This window comes from Condylura cristata, unplaced genomic scaffold (genome assembly GCF_000260355.1).
Source record: "Condylura cristata isolate star-nosed mole 26May11 unplaced genomic scaffold, ConCri1.0 scaffold00045, whole genome shotgun sequence".
Lineage (NCBI taxonomy): Eukaryota > Metazoa > Chordata > Mammalia > Eulipotyphla > Talpidae > Condylura > Condylura cristata.
This window is the reverse complement of record NW_004567146.1, coordinates 2,301,104-2,313,382: the sequence shown is the minus strand read 5'-3', so window position 1 is coordinate 2,313,382 and position 12,279 is coordinate 2,301,104. Positions and strand designations below refer to the sequence as shown.

Sequence of the window (12,279 nt, the reverse complement as noted above, 5' to 3'; positions counted from 1 at the left end):
TTTTTTTTTTGTATACTGGGAGCCCTCAGAATGAAAATGTCTGGTAACCATTTATTCATCAAATAGCTATGGATGCTAAACACTCTATCAGAAAGAATAATTTAAAATGGCATCATGGCCCTGTTTACAAACAGTTTATGACTGGGGGGAAAAAACAGCTAAGATCTAGTTCCTTAATATTGAACTCTCTTTACAACAGAGGAAATGTGAGTGTGGACTCTACAAAACAAATGAGCCGGATGACAAAAAGGAGGACCTCAAATCCAGATGACCCAAGAAAGGATTTGAAAGAAGGTAGATTCAAAGTTCAAACTTGACGCGACACTGAGGGTTTCTGTAGGTGAAGCTGTGGTAGAGACTTGTGAACCAAGAACATGAAAAACAAAGGTGTAGACTACAGTTAGAAAAATTATTATGTTCTGCTAATTCAGATTAATTTGCTGGATCAGAGATTGATATTTTGGAATATTGGGAAAATATTAGGTTTTCATGTTTGAGAACAGATTGCAAAAGGTATACCTACTCTAAAAAAAGAGCTTCCAGTTTATTCTGAATACAACAGATAAAAATTTAGGGTTTATGAATAGAGAAATGTTTTAAAGTTAATCTGATGTTCTAAGTGGATTGAGTTGAAGAGACAGAATTTAGAGATAGGGCAAAATGGTTAATAGCTTATTGTGGGACCCTCCCTGGTGATACAACAGATTAAAGTGCAGCACTGAGGCTCCTGCAACCACTTCAGCATGAGTTCAATCCCCTACCCTAAAGGTGATCCACAGGACGCTGTAGACCTCTCCTGATCCACCCTCAGCAGTGTGCTTCATCAATCTGCCTGTTCTGCTCCCCACTCTGTCTCTGGTGAATCCTTTCACCTCCCCTGCATGTCTGGCCTGTAGCCCAGTTCCGTATGCATAATAAACCTTTAAAAAAGTAGCCTATTGTACAACTCAGTGCCTGATGATAGGACTTGATAATTAATCAGAAGCTGGTTAAGGATAGTAATGGAAAGGAAAGGGGGGATATGAAAAGATGTAGTTGTATTAGAATGTGAATATTATCCATTCAGCAAGTACTTATTTGAATGGCTACCATTTGCTAGGTGCTGTGGAGATTTAGTAGTCAAAATATTCATTTTCATCTTATATTTCAAATTTAATTATTTAGTCACTGATTTACACCATTGTGTAAGTGTGAAACTTTGTATGTGTAAACTGAAATAGAGGATGTAAAAAAGAATATGGGTACATATGAGCATCTCTGGACATATAATTCTCAGAATCACAATTAGAAGCAAAATGATCCTTCTTAGTTGAAATACTCTGGAGAAAATTGGCTCTTCAAGACTGCTCTACCTAAGCAGTCTTACTTTTTTTTTTTTTCTTTAAGATTTTTTTATTAATGCATACAAGAACTGGAGTATAGGCCAGAAGTGCAGTCGGTGAGAGGATTCACCAGAGAGAATGGGGGAATAGAACAGGCAGATTGTCTGAAGTCTACTGCTGAGGGGAGCAGTGGGCTGGTCAGGAGAGGTCTGCCACCCCATGTGGGTCACTTCCCAAGCCAGAAATCAAACTGGTGCTGCAGTGGCTGCAGATAGGTTCATAGTGCTGTGCTTTAACCCACTGGACCACCAGGGAGGGCCAGCTTCTTTTAAAAACTAGCCCTCAAAAAAGTTGACAATGGAGCTTTAAATTTTGTATACTGTCTGACTCTATGTTTTTAGATACATATATTACCAAAGGAGTGAAATAATCCCACTGTTGTTATATTGTGGAACTGTTAATCTTTCAAAGTCTGAACCCATCACATGTTATGAGATCACTGTTCTTTAAATGTTCTTAACACATATGAATGAAAAATAGAAATTATATAGCTATAAATTAAATAGTCATTGGAGAGTACTGGATATAGCATTGCAGAAAATGAAGGGGATTAATTTATGTTAAAGGCAGAAAATTCTGTAGTTCAACTCCTGGACAATGAAGCATTTTGTCTAGGAAAGGAAGAATTTCCTAATGAAAGACTTAGTCCTTGTACGGTTTGGGATAGTGAAGACATGGATTACCTCCTCTTACCAACAGAGGAAGTCAAAATAGCCCAGGTACTCCTGAAAGTCAACAAATCCAGGGCAGCTCTCAAAAGTTTTTACACATTTGCTTTGCATAAATAGAGTAGTAAATTTGGCAAATTTTAGACATTCATGATGGCCACTTTGCATGATTTGCTTTATGAGGAATTTCTTATCACATCCTCATAATATTAAGTTTTGGTGGTTTGTTACACAAGGGATTACTAAAACATCCACAGTACTGACCAAATATGCACCTCTTACTCGGTTCTATGGCCAAATGTTTTGTGTGTTTTTAATTTTGTCCTTACTCAGTTCTTCATTATATGATCAAAAGCAAAATGGCCACTGTGATTAGTCAATCTAATGTTGTTAAACTAAACATTAGACAAGATAAAGGGAATGAAAGGGGAAGTCAGAGCTGGGTATAATGAAGCCAGTTTTGGGGATCAGGAAATTGACTTCCCCTACTTTACTAAGTTCTAGGTACAGTAACTAGAGCCCCAGGAACAGGAATTTATAAAATGAAAATTTGTGTGCTAACAAATCTAGGCCTTTGGAGGGGGAGGGAGGGGAAGAAGAGTCTTTGGAATGGGTTGAAACTACCAAGAAGCAGAAATTCTAAAAGTTTCATTGGGAAATAACACTTGTGAAAGGAAAAGGAAGGAAAAGTAGAATTGAACAGGTAGAGCTGTCAGAACTTAGTGGAGACCTGACAAAGTCTTTGTCAGCCCAAGGGGAAATTCCAGAGTAAAAAGTGTTCATTAAAGTCCCATGGATGGCTAAGTCCTTGTATCACCCACAACCCTGTTCAGTTTTTGGTCTAGGGCTGGAGATTAGCTTGGAGGCTGTTAACCAGCCTTCTTGCCGCTGGGTAGCCAGTTCTTTCTTGAGAGACATTCTGAAGCAGCATATCTCTGTGTCTGTCAAAGCACCTGGTGGATCTTACATAGTAACTTATTAGATGGTAACTACATTGGTCTTTAGGTTGTTCTATCCCTTGAGTGTTAGTATACTTGAGTGGCTATTATTATGTACACTCCCACTCCTTCTAACTTTGCACTATTTCCTTGGAAGTGAGTTCAAACCCCCTGCTCTGCTCCCCTCAGCAGTGCATTTCAGTGTCTGTTCTATTCCCCTTTCTGTATCCAGTGAATCCTCTCACTCCCCACCACTTCCGCTGCTACATACACACACCTCAGGCCTACACTCCAGCTCTTTTATGCATAAAAAAGTAAAATAAATAAATATATTTTTAAGTTATTTCCTTCTGGGCCTTCCCTGGTAGTGCAACAGGTTAGGACGCAGTACTGCAAGCTGGCTGCAGCCACTTCAGTGCAAGTTTGATCCCCAGCCCCGGAGGTGATCCACATGGTGTGGCAGACATCTCCTGACCTGCCCACTGCTCCCCTCAGCAGTGTACTTAGTCAGTCAGCCTGTTCTTCTCCCCAGTTTCTGGTGAAACCTCATACTGCCCCTGCATCTCTGGCTTGTATCCCAATTCTGTATGAATAAATAAATTTTTAAAAATTGCTTGCCTTTAATTGTTTCCTTCTTTGGTAGCCCCCAGAGATTATCTATCACAGTCTTTACTACCACCACATAAACAATGTTTACACTTTCCCTCCTCCTAGACTGAGCTTCCCTAGGGACAATGTATCTTACTTACTTTTGCACCTATCAAACACAGTGTCTAAGACAAAAAAAAATCCTCAAAAATGAACTTGATGAGTAAAACTCATTTCTTGTAACAGTTCTACCTACTCAGTTTGAACAGGATCCACTTTTGTGTTGTGCTTTTCAAGTTGCATTTATGTACACACCCAGCAGGTTAGCAGTAATTCCTCTTCCAAAAAGATGGCCCTATGGAAAGTGACTGAGAAATGTGGGGCTGAGTGAGGATGGGGGTGCTGCAAAGATGAAGAAAGAGAGGCTAGCTATAAGAATAATTAAATGTATTTAAGTCCAACCAAGCTGACAATAAAAAAATAATAATAATTAAATGTGAAAACAGAAGAGAGAAAAAAGTAACGTCAAAGAGGTCAATGAAAGAAGTAACCGGAGGAAAAAAAATTAAAAGGAGAGAAAATTGGGCAGGGGGAGTCAAGGCCTGTGTGGCTGGCTCTCCCGGAGGAAGTACCCATCAGAGCCTCAGTGGTTACTATAATGGGAAGTGGCATCTAAAGAGAGGTCAAGTCTAGTTTAATTGGTCAAAGGGCATTATCTGTGTCCAAAGGGGGTGGGGGAGATAAAGGGAATAGAAGGACTGTGACCCTCTTCCTACCATAGACTGAAAGGAAAAAGATTTATAAAGCTTTGCCAGGGAGTAGAGAGACAGGGGCTTTTATTCCCCTCTTGACATCACAAGATTCCCTTATGTTCCTATTCACTCTTTTTTAAAGATTTATTTATTTATGCATACAGAACTGGGGTACAGATCAGAGGTGCAGGAGTGGTGAGAGGATTCACCAGAGAGAGTGGGGAGCAGAACGGGCCGACTGATGGAGTACACTGCTGAGGGGAGCAGCGGGCAGGTCAGGAGAGGTCTGCCGTGCCATGTCGGTCACCTCACGGGCACAGATGGAACTCATGCTGAAGTGGCTTTAGCTTCTTAGTGCTGTGCTTTAACCCACTGTCCCACCAGGGAGGGCCCTCCTATTCATTATTTTTTAAAGATTTATTTATACATACACCTCTGGGTGTAGGCCAGAGGTGCAGGAGAACAGAGTGGGGAGCAAACTAGTGCTGCAGTGGCTGCAGATAACTTCATAGGGCTGAGACTTAACCCCTTGAGCCACCAAGGAGGCCCCCATATTCATACTGCTGTGGTAGGAGCAATTAGTGTCAAATATCAGTTCTTTACCTTGAATTGAGCCAAGGTTTCCTCGCTTCCTTGCCTTCTGTCTTCCAGTCTTTTATGATGTAGCAGGAAACAGGCAATATTCCTAATTATGGGAAGAATACCAGTAGACTGGCCTTCTGCTAGCTTGGTTTCTTACACCAACTCTGATGCCAATTGGCTTAGTCACTCTGGGCATTTTATTAGCTCCACCTTTTATATGTACACACGCACACACACAAGGTGGAGCATCTTTACATATACACACGTGTGTATGTATATATAAATATACATGTATACACACACACACACACACATATTTGTGTACAAGAGCTGGGCCAGAAGTGGAGTGGTGGTGAAAGGATTCACCAGAGACAGAGGCAGATCTATTGAGATACACTGTTGAGGGGTGCAGCAGGAGGGACAGGAGAGGTCTGCTGCGCCATATGGGTCAGCTCTCTGGCTGGGAGGTTCTAAATATTCTATAGTGGCTGAGGATAGCTTCCTAATGCTTGTACCACCAGGGAGACCCATCTCTACCTCTTTTGCACTAAGATTCAGTGATATAATCTACCAAATGCAAAGAAAAAAATTCTGGAGAATGGTGTTTTAGAAAAGCAAGGTCTGGAATCAAATATGAATCTTACCATGTCGTAAAGAGATTATATTTCATTTCATGTCCCACCCCCACCCCCACACTTAATGTACTTCCCTTCTGCTAACAGTCCTATTATATATTCTTTTGTTGGTAGAAATTATTAAGGTTGAATTAGGTTTCTGTTTACAACATCAGCACTCAAGTTCATAAAAATTAATTCAACTTGGTCTACAGATTAACTAATGAATCCCTGGCCTGGGGTTCAGGGAAGACTGAAAAATCCTCTGAAAAAAAAAAAAAAAAAATCCTCAGAGGATGGGAATTACACTTCCCATCCTCTGAACAAAACACAAAAACCTGGCAGTGGAAGGTTCTAGGCAGAGAAAACCTAGACAGTGACTGTACACAGTGAGCCAATCCCCTGCCACTTGAGAGTACAACTCCATTTCCACTGGGAAATTACACCCACTGGAGGTTGTTTTAGGACAAGGCTGAATAAATTAAATATTTCAACACCATATGTTCAGCTTTGGCAGGAGATGTAAGTGAGAAGGGAATCTCAGTGTTAGGGAATACCCATATCGCATACCAGCTGGCTATTTAGTCATGAAGTAAAGAGAAACACACAAATATTTGGTTAAAACACCTTTAATGAAGAGGGAAAGACACTAATATCTCCCTTGTTTGCTCTTCACATTTTACTATGTTAAGAAGCTCTGGAGCCTAACCTTTGGAGGAGAAGCCATCATTCAAGTCAGTCAATAGCAGAACTGTCACTCTCTCCTCCTCAGAACTCCTGTTTCAAATGATCCTATGTTAAGAGTAAGTACTACATCTCATTACAAGAAGGAGAGGTGGGGAGAACACCGCCTGGAGCTCATCTCCCAAAGTCTGGGACTCTAAGAACCAGACAGCGGCAAAGACGGGAGCCCAGTCTATGGACAGGCAAAACGGGAAGGAAACGGGCCTTGAGACAGGAAGATGAGGAAAATACAAGGCGCCAGGGAATAAAAGAGGGAATTATCTAAAACTAGAAGCACACTAGTGCTAGGAAATCCCCCGTGATCCATGGTGCACGCTGCAACCTAAGTCACTAAGTCCAAAACATCCATGATCCATCCAATCAAGAATTCAAGGTCCCCTCCCTTACATCATGTCCCTTTCCTAATCACATAGCTTCCCAGCATGCCCTATGCTTCAGTAACATCCCCAACTCTATCATTACTCCTTCAACTACCCTCACCAAAAATGCCTGTGAAAGATAGGAAATCACTTCACATTTTCAAAATATCCCACAGGAGACCTCTTGGCAAGAAATCTGCTTGTTTCCTAATCTTGAGAAGCCACGATAAAGGAATGTGAGGAGCTGGATAGGTCTTAGCCTACGGACCAGTCAACATCTTTGCCTTAATGTGACGCATAGAATTTACTGGGAAGTGTCCAATGTCCTTTGTTTCTCCCTACCCATGAGGCTGAGCCACCAGATACTGATACTGCTGTAGCTTCGTTGCTGGCACCTAGGGAGTAGGGGGCTGGAGAAGGACATCCAGTTTGCTACTTCTCTTCTATGGTGGGCTTCTCAGGCACTGCCCTGGATGCATGAGGCCAACACAGGAAGGTGGGGGATATCTCTTCTCCTCTATATCCTGTTGCTGGAGGTACAGTGCCAGCCAATTTCTGGACCAAACAGCACCGATGACGCTAGGCCTGAAGTGGTAGCAGAAGTAGAGCTGGAACTCCTAGGCTGGGTGGGCAAAACAACTGACAGGAAATATTGGTCCCCGAAAGACAAGGGACCCACCCTTACAACCGGGGAGGAATTTCCTGGGATAGGGAAGGCCTACAGGTTAACACAGTCACCAGAGAGGAGTGGCCCGGGTCCTCCAGGGCCAGCTACTGGCCCCTCTGGCCTGGGCTGCAACTCCAAGTGTGGATGTTCAGGTGCTTCTACCGAAGGGAAAGCAGGGGGAAGAAAGGAGAAGGGAGAAGGGTTACCCCAGGGAATCTAGAGGTTCCCCCTCAGGAATGTGGAAGCTGTCCAGAATCTGTTTTTCTCAGGTTCAACGAATCAAGAGGGAAGAAAACTTCCTCGGGGGCCACCTCCCTATAAACACACGGATTTCCAAGCTCCGGGACTAGAGAAAAGCCATTAGGGACACACGTAATACTCAGGGATAAAGGAGAAATGAAGGCTCAGAAATCTTGGGAGGTTTTGCTGTAGAGTTGTTGATTTCTGCTCCCTGGGTTAAAGGGCAACAAGTACAGAAAAACAGGCTCATGGAATTGTGGGGTCATCTTTTCGGGGAAAAGGCGAAAGCCCTGGGGAACTGATGGAGGGCGAACAGCCTGGGACCAAGGAAAGAGCAGCAATATTCTGGGGACCGTGGGGGGCAAAGGGCTGTACCTGGTGGTGAGCCAGCAGCATGTGCTTCTTGAGGACAGCCCGCTCAAGAAAGCCCTGCCTGCAAAAAACACAAGTGAAGAGCGGCCCCTCCTTGGGGTGGGTCTTCTGATGCTCCTCCAGGGCCACCTGGGTGGGAAAGGTCTGGCCACAGACGTCACAGGCCTTTCTGCTACTGCTTTCTCCGGGCTCCTTCCTCATTGCTTCCTGCACGCTCAGCTCCTCCACCAAGGCAGTGCTGCTGCCTTCCCCTTCTATGGCAAGTGCTGACATCGGGCTGGCGCTTCTCTCCAGTTTGCCCCCCTCTTCCACGCCTCCTGTGACGTCACTGCCTCCCTGCTCCATTGATGGGGGTTGATCCAGGCTGTCCGGTGGCGGTGGCGGTGGTGGTGGCAGAGAAGGCTGCTGAACTGCCTTCTCATTACTGTCACTCTCCTTCCCAGCTGGGGCTGCTGTGGCCACAGTGCCCACTTCCTCCTCGGCCCCAGATGCCTCCTCTGAATCACCTCGCACGGATATTGCCTTCTCACCTCCACTTTCTGAGCCTCTCCCTGCCAGGGAATCTTCATCAGTCACATCTTCCTCTTCTTCCTCCTCCTCCTCCTCCTCTTCAGACAACTCCTCTTCTGGGCAAGGCTGCTGCGAAGGCTGCTGAGGGAAGCTTCCTCCTCCAGAAACAGTAGACTGCTCAGAGCCATTTTCCTGGGGAGCTCCTCCGCTTTCAGGGAGTGTGGCGCCACCATTGGGGATCTGGCCTCCCAGGTGCATGCGAACATGCTGCTGCAGAGTAACAGCATTGGTGAACTTCTTCTGGCAGATAGGGCAGGAGTTCTGGGCCCGGGCAGCTGGGCTGGTCTTGTGACCCACAAAATGTGCACGCAGATTGCCCCGGGTGGAGAAAGCTCTGCCACACACCTTGCATTTGAAGGGCCTTTCACCTCCATGTTGACCATAATGCAGGCGCAGCGCCCGAGGGCAGCTCAGCACCCGGAGGCAGATGACACACTGATTGGGTCCAGATGAGGCTGAGGATGAGGCCGCAGGGGAGGAGGTGGTGGGAGCTCCCGAGGCAGTAGAGGCCACTGTCACAGCTCCCTGTCGGTCAATCTTTTCTACCAGCTGCTGCAGTTTCGATGTCTCAGAGGGTGAGGCCCCCAACGGCTCTAACACATAGGGGAAGGGGAAGCTGCCTGTGGACTTAAAGTGGTTGGTAAGCAGTGCCCAGCTGGGTAGTGAAGTCACCAGCTTGCTCAGCTGCATGCGGGTGGCGCTTCCGCTCTCTGCCACCCCTGTGATGGCGGAACCCTCACCCCCGGGCGGGGTGTTTTCATCAGCCTTACTCTTTGGCTCTACCGCTTTCATGAGCACGAACTTATTAAAAGGAGGGAGTGCAGGAGCTGAGGCTGTGCCAGCACTGGTGGAGAGCAGCGTCAGGCTCTCCGTGGCACTGAGTGCTGTGGTGGAGGCCACCAGAGGCTTGCGCTCGACACCGCCACCTGGCATGGCCGCCTCCTCCTCAGCTTTCTCCGGCGGCACAGACATACCGTAGGGCAGGCCGCTGCTGGTGATGACATAGTCTAGGTGCTCTGGCACCGGGTGTGGGTTCATCTGCACATGCGGGTACTTCTCACGATGCCGATGGAAATGTACTTTGAGGTTGCCACGGGTGGTAAAGCGGTTGCCACAGACATTACACTTATAGGGCCTCTCACCTGTGTGGGAACGCAGGTGGATCTGAAGAGCACTGTCACTGCCAAATACTTTGGCGCAAAAGCGGCATTTGTGCCGTCCACCAGGCTTCTCCAAGGGGCCCATCACTTCCCCATAGCCCAGCTCACCACTGCCGTTCTTTGGCTTCAGGAGCCCTGGGGAGGCAGCGGCCTCGAGGCCTCGGGCGGCCCCAAGACACTGTGCCGCCAGTAGTCCCGTGGTGCCTGGGAAGGCCAGATGAGGCGAGGCGATCAGCTGATCTGTGCTGCCCGGCAGGGCCGGGGAGGGCGCAGGGGTGGGTTTGTGGCTTCGCCCAACCCCTCCAGCAGAGAAAGGATGCTGTGATCCCAGTGGATGGTAAAGGTGGAAGAAAGCCTGCTTGGGTGTTTCTGCCCCAGAAGAGGAGGAGGAGGAGGAAGAGGAGGAGGAAGGTGCCAGTGTCTTGCTGGTTTGGACTGGCTTGATGGGGCTGAAGAGGGGTAGCAGGGGCTTGGTGGAAGAAGGTGTCCCTGTCCCAGGCAACTCTGAGGGACTGGCAGGAGCGCCCACGGTCTGGCCTAAGGAGCCAAGCAGCAGTACCTGCCGGCAGATTTGCTCAGTCATCTGCATCTGATGGATCTGACGCTGCTGCAGTACCCGGAGCTCTTCCAAGATTAGAGGGATGTTCAGGTGGCCACTGCTTACCCCTGGAGGTGGAGGAGGTGGTGGAGGAGGCGGGGGTGCAGGGGTGGATTCTGGAGGTAATGGGGTTGCTCCCAGCTTGGGGCTGGCCAAGATCAGGCCCCCGCCTCCCCCAGTTGCTGTACCTGTGGCAGCGACCAGGAAATGCCCCGCAGACTCCTCTCCTCTCCGTTCAGGGGCCCAGGTGGGATCCGTGGGCACTGCAGAGGACCCAGCATCCAGGACGTTGCTGCTGTGCTCTGCATCCATGACCTGGGGGCTATTGTGGCCCTCAGGCCGGGGTTCAGAAGAGGCCGAAGTGTTGTTGGGATTCTCCTGGCCCCCAATGATCACCATTACAGGGGGTTCCGTTGAACATGCATTCTGGTGTGCAAGGAATTCAGCTGGGTCAGAGAATTGTGCGCAGCACTTGGCACAGACTTGGGGGTGGTCCTCCTCGCTAGCATCACCTGGGGAGAAAACAAGAAGCAAGAGCGTGGGTGGGTGGTGCGGCTGGGATGGATACACAGAGGCTCTAATTAACAACGAGCCCAGTAACCGCTAGTTGGGGGTGGGGGTGATGAGCTCACCATCAGGCCATGCAAGAGGCCACAGCGCTCAGTCCCAACTAGAGACACCCTAGCATGCGGGCCGGGGTGGGGTGGGGGTGGTGGTGAGAGCACGCGTGAACTACGGCCCAAGGGCCGCTCCCCCGCCCCCAACACCAAACCCCCAACAACCTCGCAGTTGCAGTAAGGAATGGGAGCAAGGACGAGGGCCTATGCAGAGAATAGCTCATTTTCATCCTGTCCATCCAAAGTCCTTCCACCCTCCCTACCCCACCCCCAACCGCGCGCGCGCGCCCCCTCCGTGCTCATTCCGCTGCCGGGGCCCTACCGCACCTCCAAGCTCCGTGGGCTCCCCGCAGGGCCCCCCGAGAAGAGAGCTCCTCCCGGCTTCATGCGCCATGGTTGTAAGGGAGGTGGAGGGCCGGGTGGGATGGAAGACAATGGGTATCGCGATTGTGGGAGGCGGCACTGGCCGCCGGGCTGCCGCAGCCTCTGCACCCAGCGGCCCAGACTGCAGAGATGGAGATCGGTGGCGGGGGCAGGGAGCAGCCGGGGAGGGGGAGGGGAGCGAGGCGGCGCGGAGGAGGGGAGGAGCTGGACCGAGAAAGCTGGGCGAGGGGAGACGGGGGAGGAGCGCCTGCGGAGGGGAGTTGGGGAGGAGGAGCTGCGGAATCCGCGGAAGGAGCGGGGAGGGGTGCTGGGGTGGGGGCGGTAGCTCCGTGGGTGTCCGAAGTCTCAGTCACAGGTGCTGTGGGACAGAATGGGGGTCCACCTTTCCTTGCCCTCTGCTGGCTCCCCCCTTTCAAGATGTCTTTGCCCAGGCCTGTCCGCCCCCGCCCAGCAAGCTCAAGGGGGCACAGTGGGAAACGCAGCCCTGCTCAATAGAGCAAAGCGGTAGGCTTCTCTTATTTTTCTTTGGATAAAGGATCCGCTGAGCCTGGAAAACGTGCACTCTAGAGAGGGTGGTCTGATCTCCCCAGAGGTCGGAGGGCCTGATGGGGAGGGCACCCCGGAACATCCACCACTCATCAACACACAGGGACCTCAAAATATCCCCAAGTTTTGTCCTGTCTTCCTCACCTCCATTTCCCTTTTCCCCTTCCGCGAAGAAGTTTCTCAGGGTGGGAAGCTACAAGGTAGAATTTCCATGGAAGTCATTTCAGGACTCCTCTCGGAGGAATACTAAGCCTCTTCACTCCGCCGCCCTCCTCCCCCAGAATAATAGCTGAATGCAAGTTACCCCACAGATCACCCAGCCCACAACTAATTTATAGAGTTCATGCTTATTTAAGGAGCCATCTCCTATTTAGTAACCCCTTTATCCTTCCTCCTTCTCCATTGTCCTCTGGAAACACGGGCACACTGTCATTATTAAGGAGAATTGGGTCCGAGGAGAAGTTAGCCTGCAGAGACCCACACAGGCCCATCTAGCTC

General features: G+C 48.8%; 1 protein-coding gene across 2 annotated transcripts; it reads right to left on the bottom strand.

The window, feature by feature from the left end:
- Positions 1-7,246: 7,246 nt before the first annotated feature.
- SALL2 (spalt-like transcription factor 2) lies at positions 7,247-11,944 on the bottom strand. 2 transcript variants are annotated; one of them, XM_012734099.1, is made up of 2 exons: positions 11,926-11,944; positions 7,247-10,746 (listed from the first exon to the last, which is right to left on the bottom strand). In XM_012734099.1, exon 2 carries the CDS (start codon positions 10,631-10,633, stop codon positions 7,781-7,783), a length of 2,853 nt encoding a protein of 950 aa, XP_012589553.1. In that variant the 5' UTR covers positions 10,634-10,746; positions 11,926-11,944; the 3' UTR covers positions 7,247-7,780. The 2 variants fall into 2 exon arrangements, with proteins under 2 accessions (XP_012589553.1, XP_012589552.1); XM_012734098.1 differs by lacking the exon at positions 11,926-11,944 and adding an exon at positions 11,179-11,362.
- Between the last annotated feature and the right edge of the window lie 335 nt (positions 11,945-12,279).

Coding starts and splice junctions, on each gene's coding strand:
- SALL2 (XM_012734098.1), bottom strand. CDS start 11,245: ATGGCGCATGAAGCCGGGAGGAGCTCTCTTCTCGGGGGGCCCTGCGGG. Junction 10,747..11,178: donor GGAGCCCACGGAGCTTGGAG/GTGCGGTAGGGC, acceptor TTTTCTCCCCAG/GTGATGCTAGCGAGGAGGAC.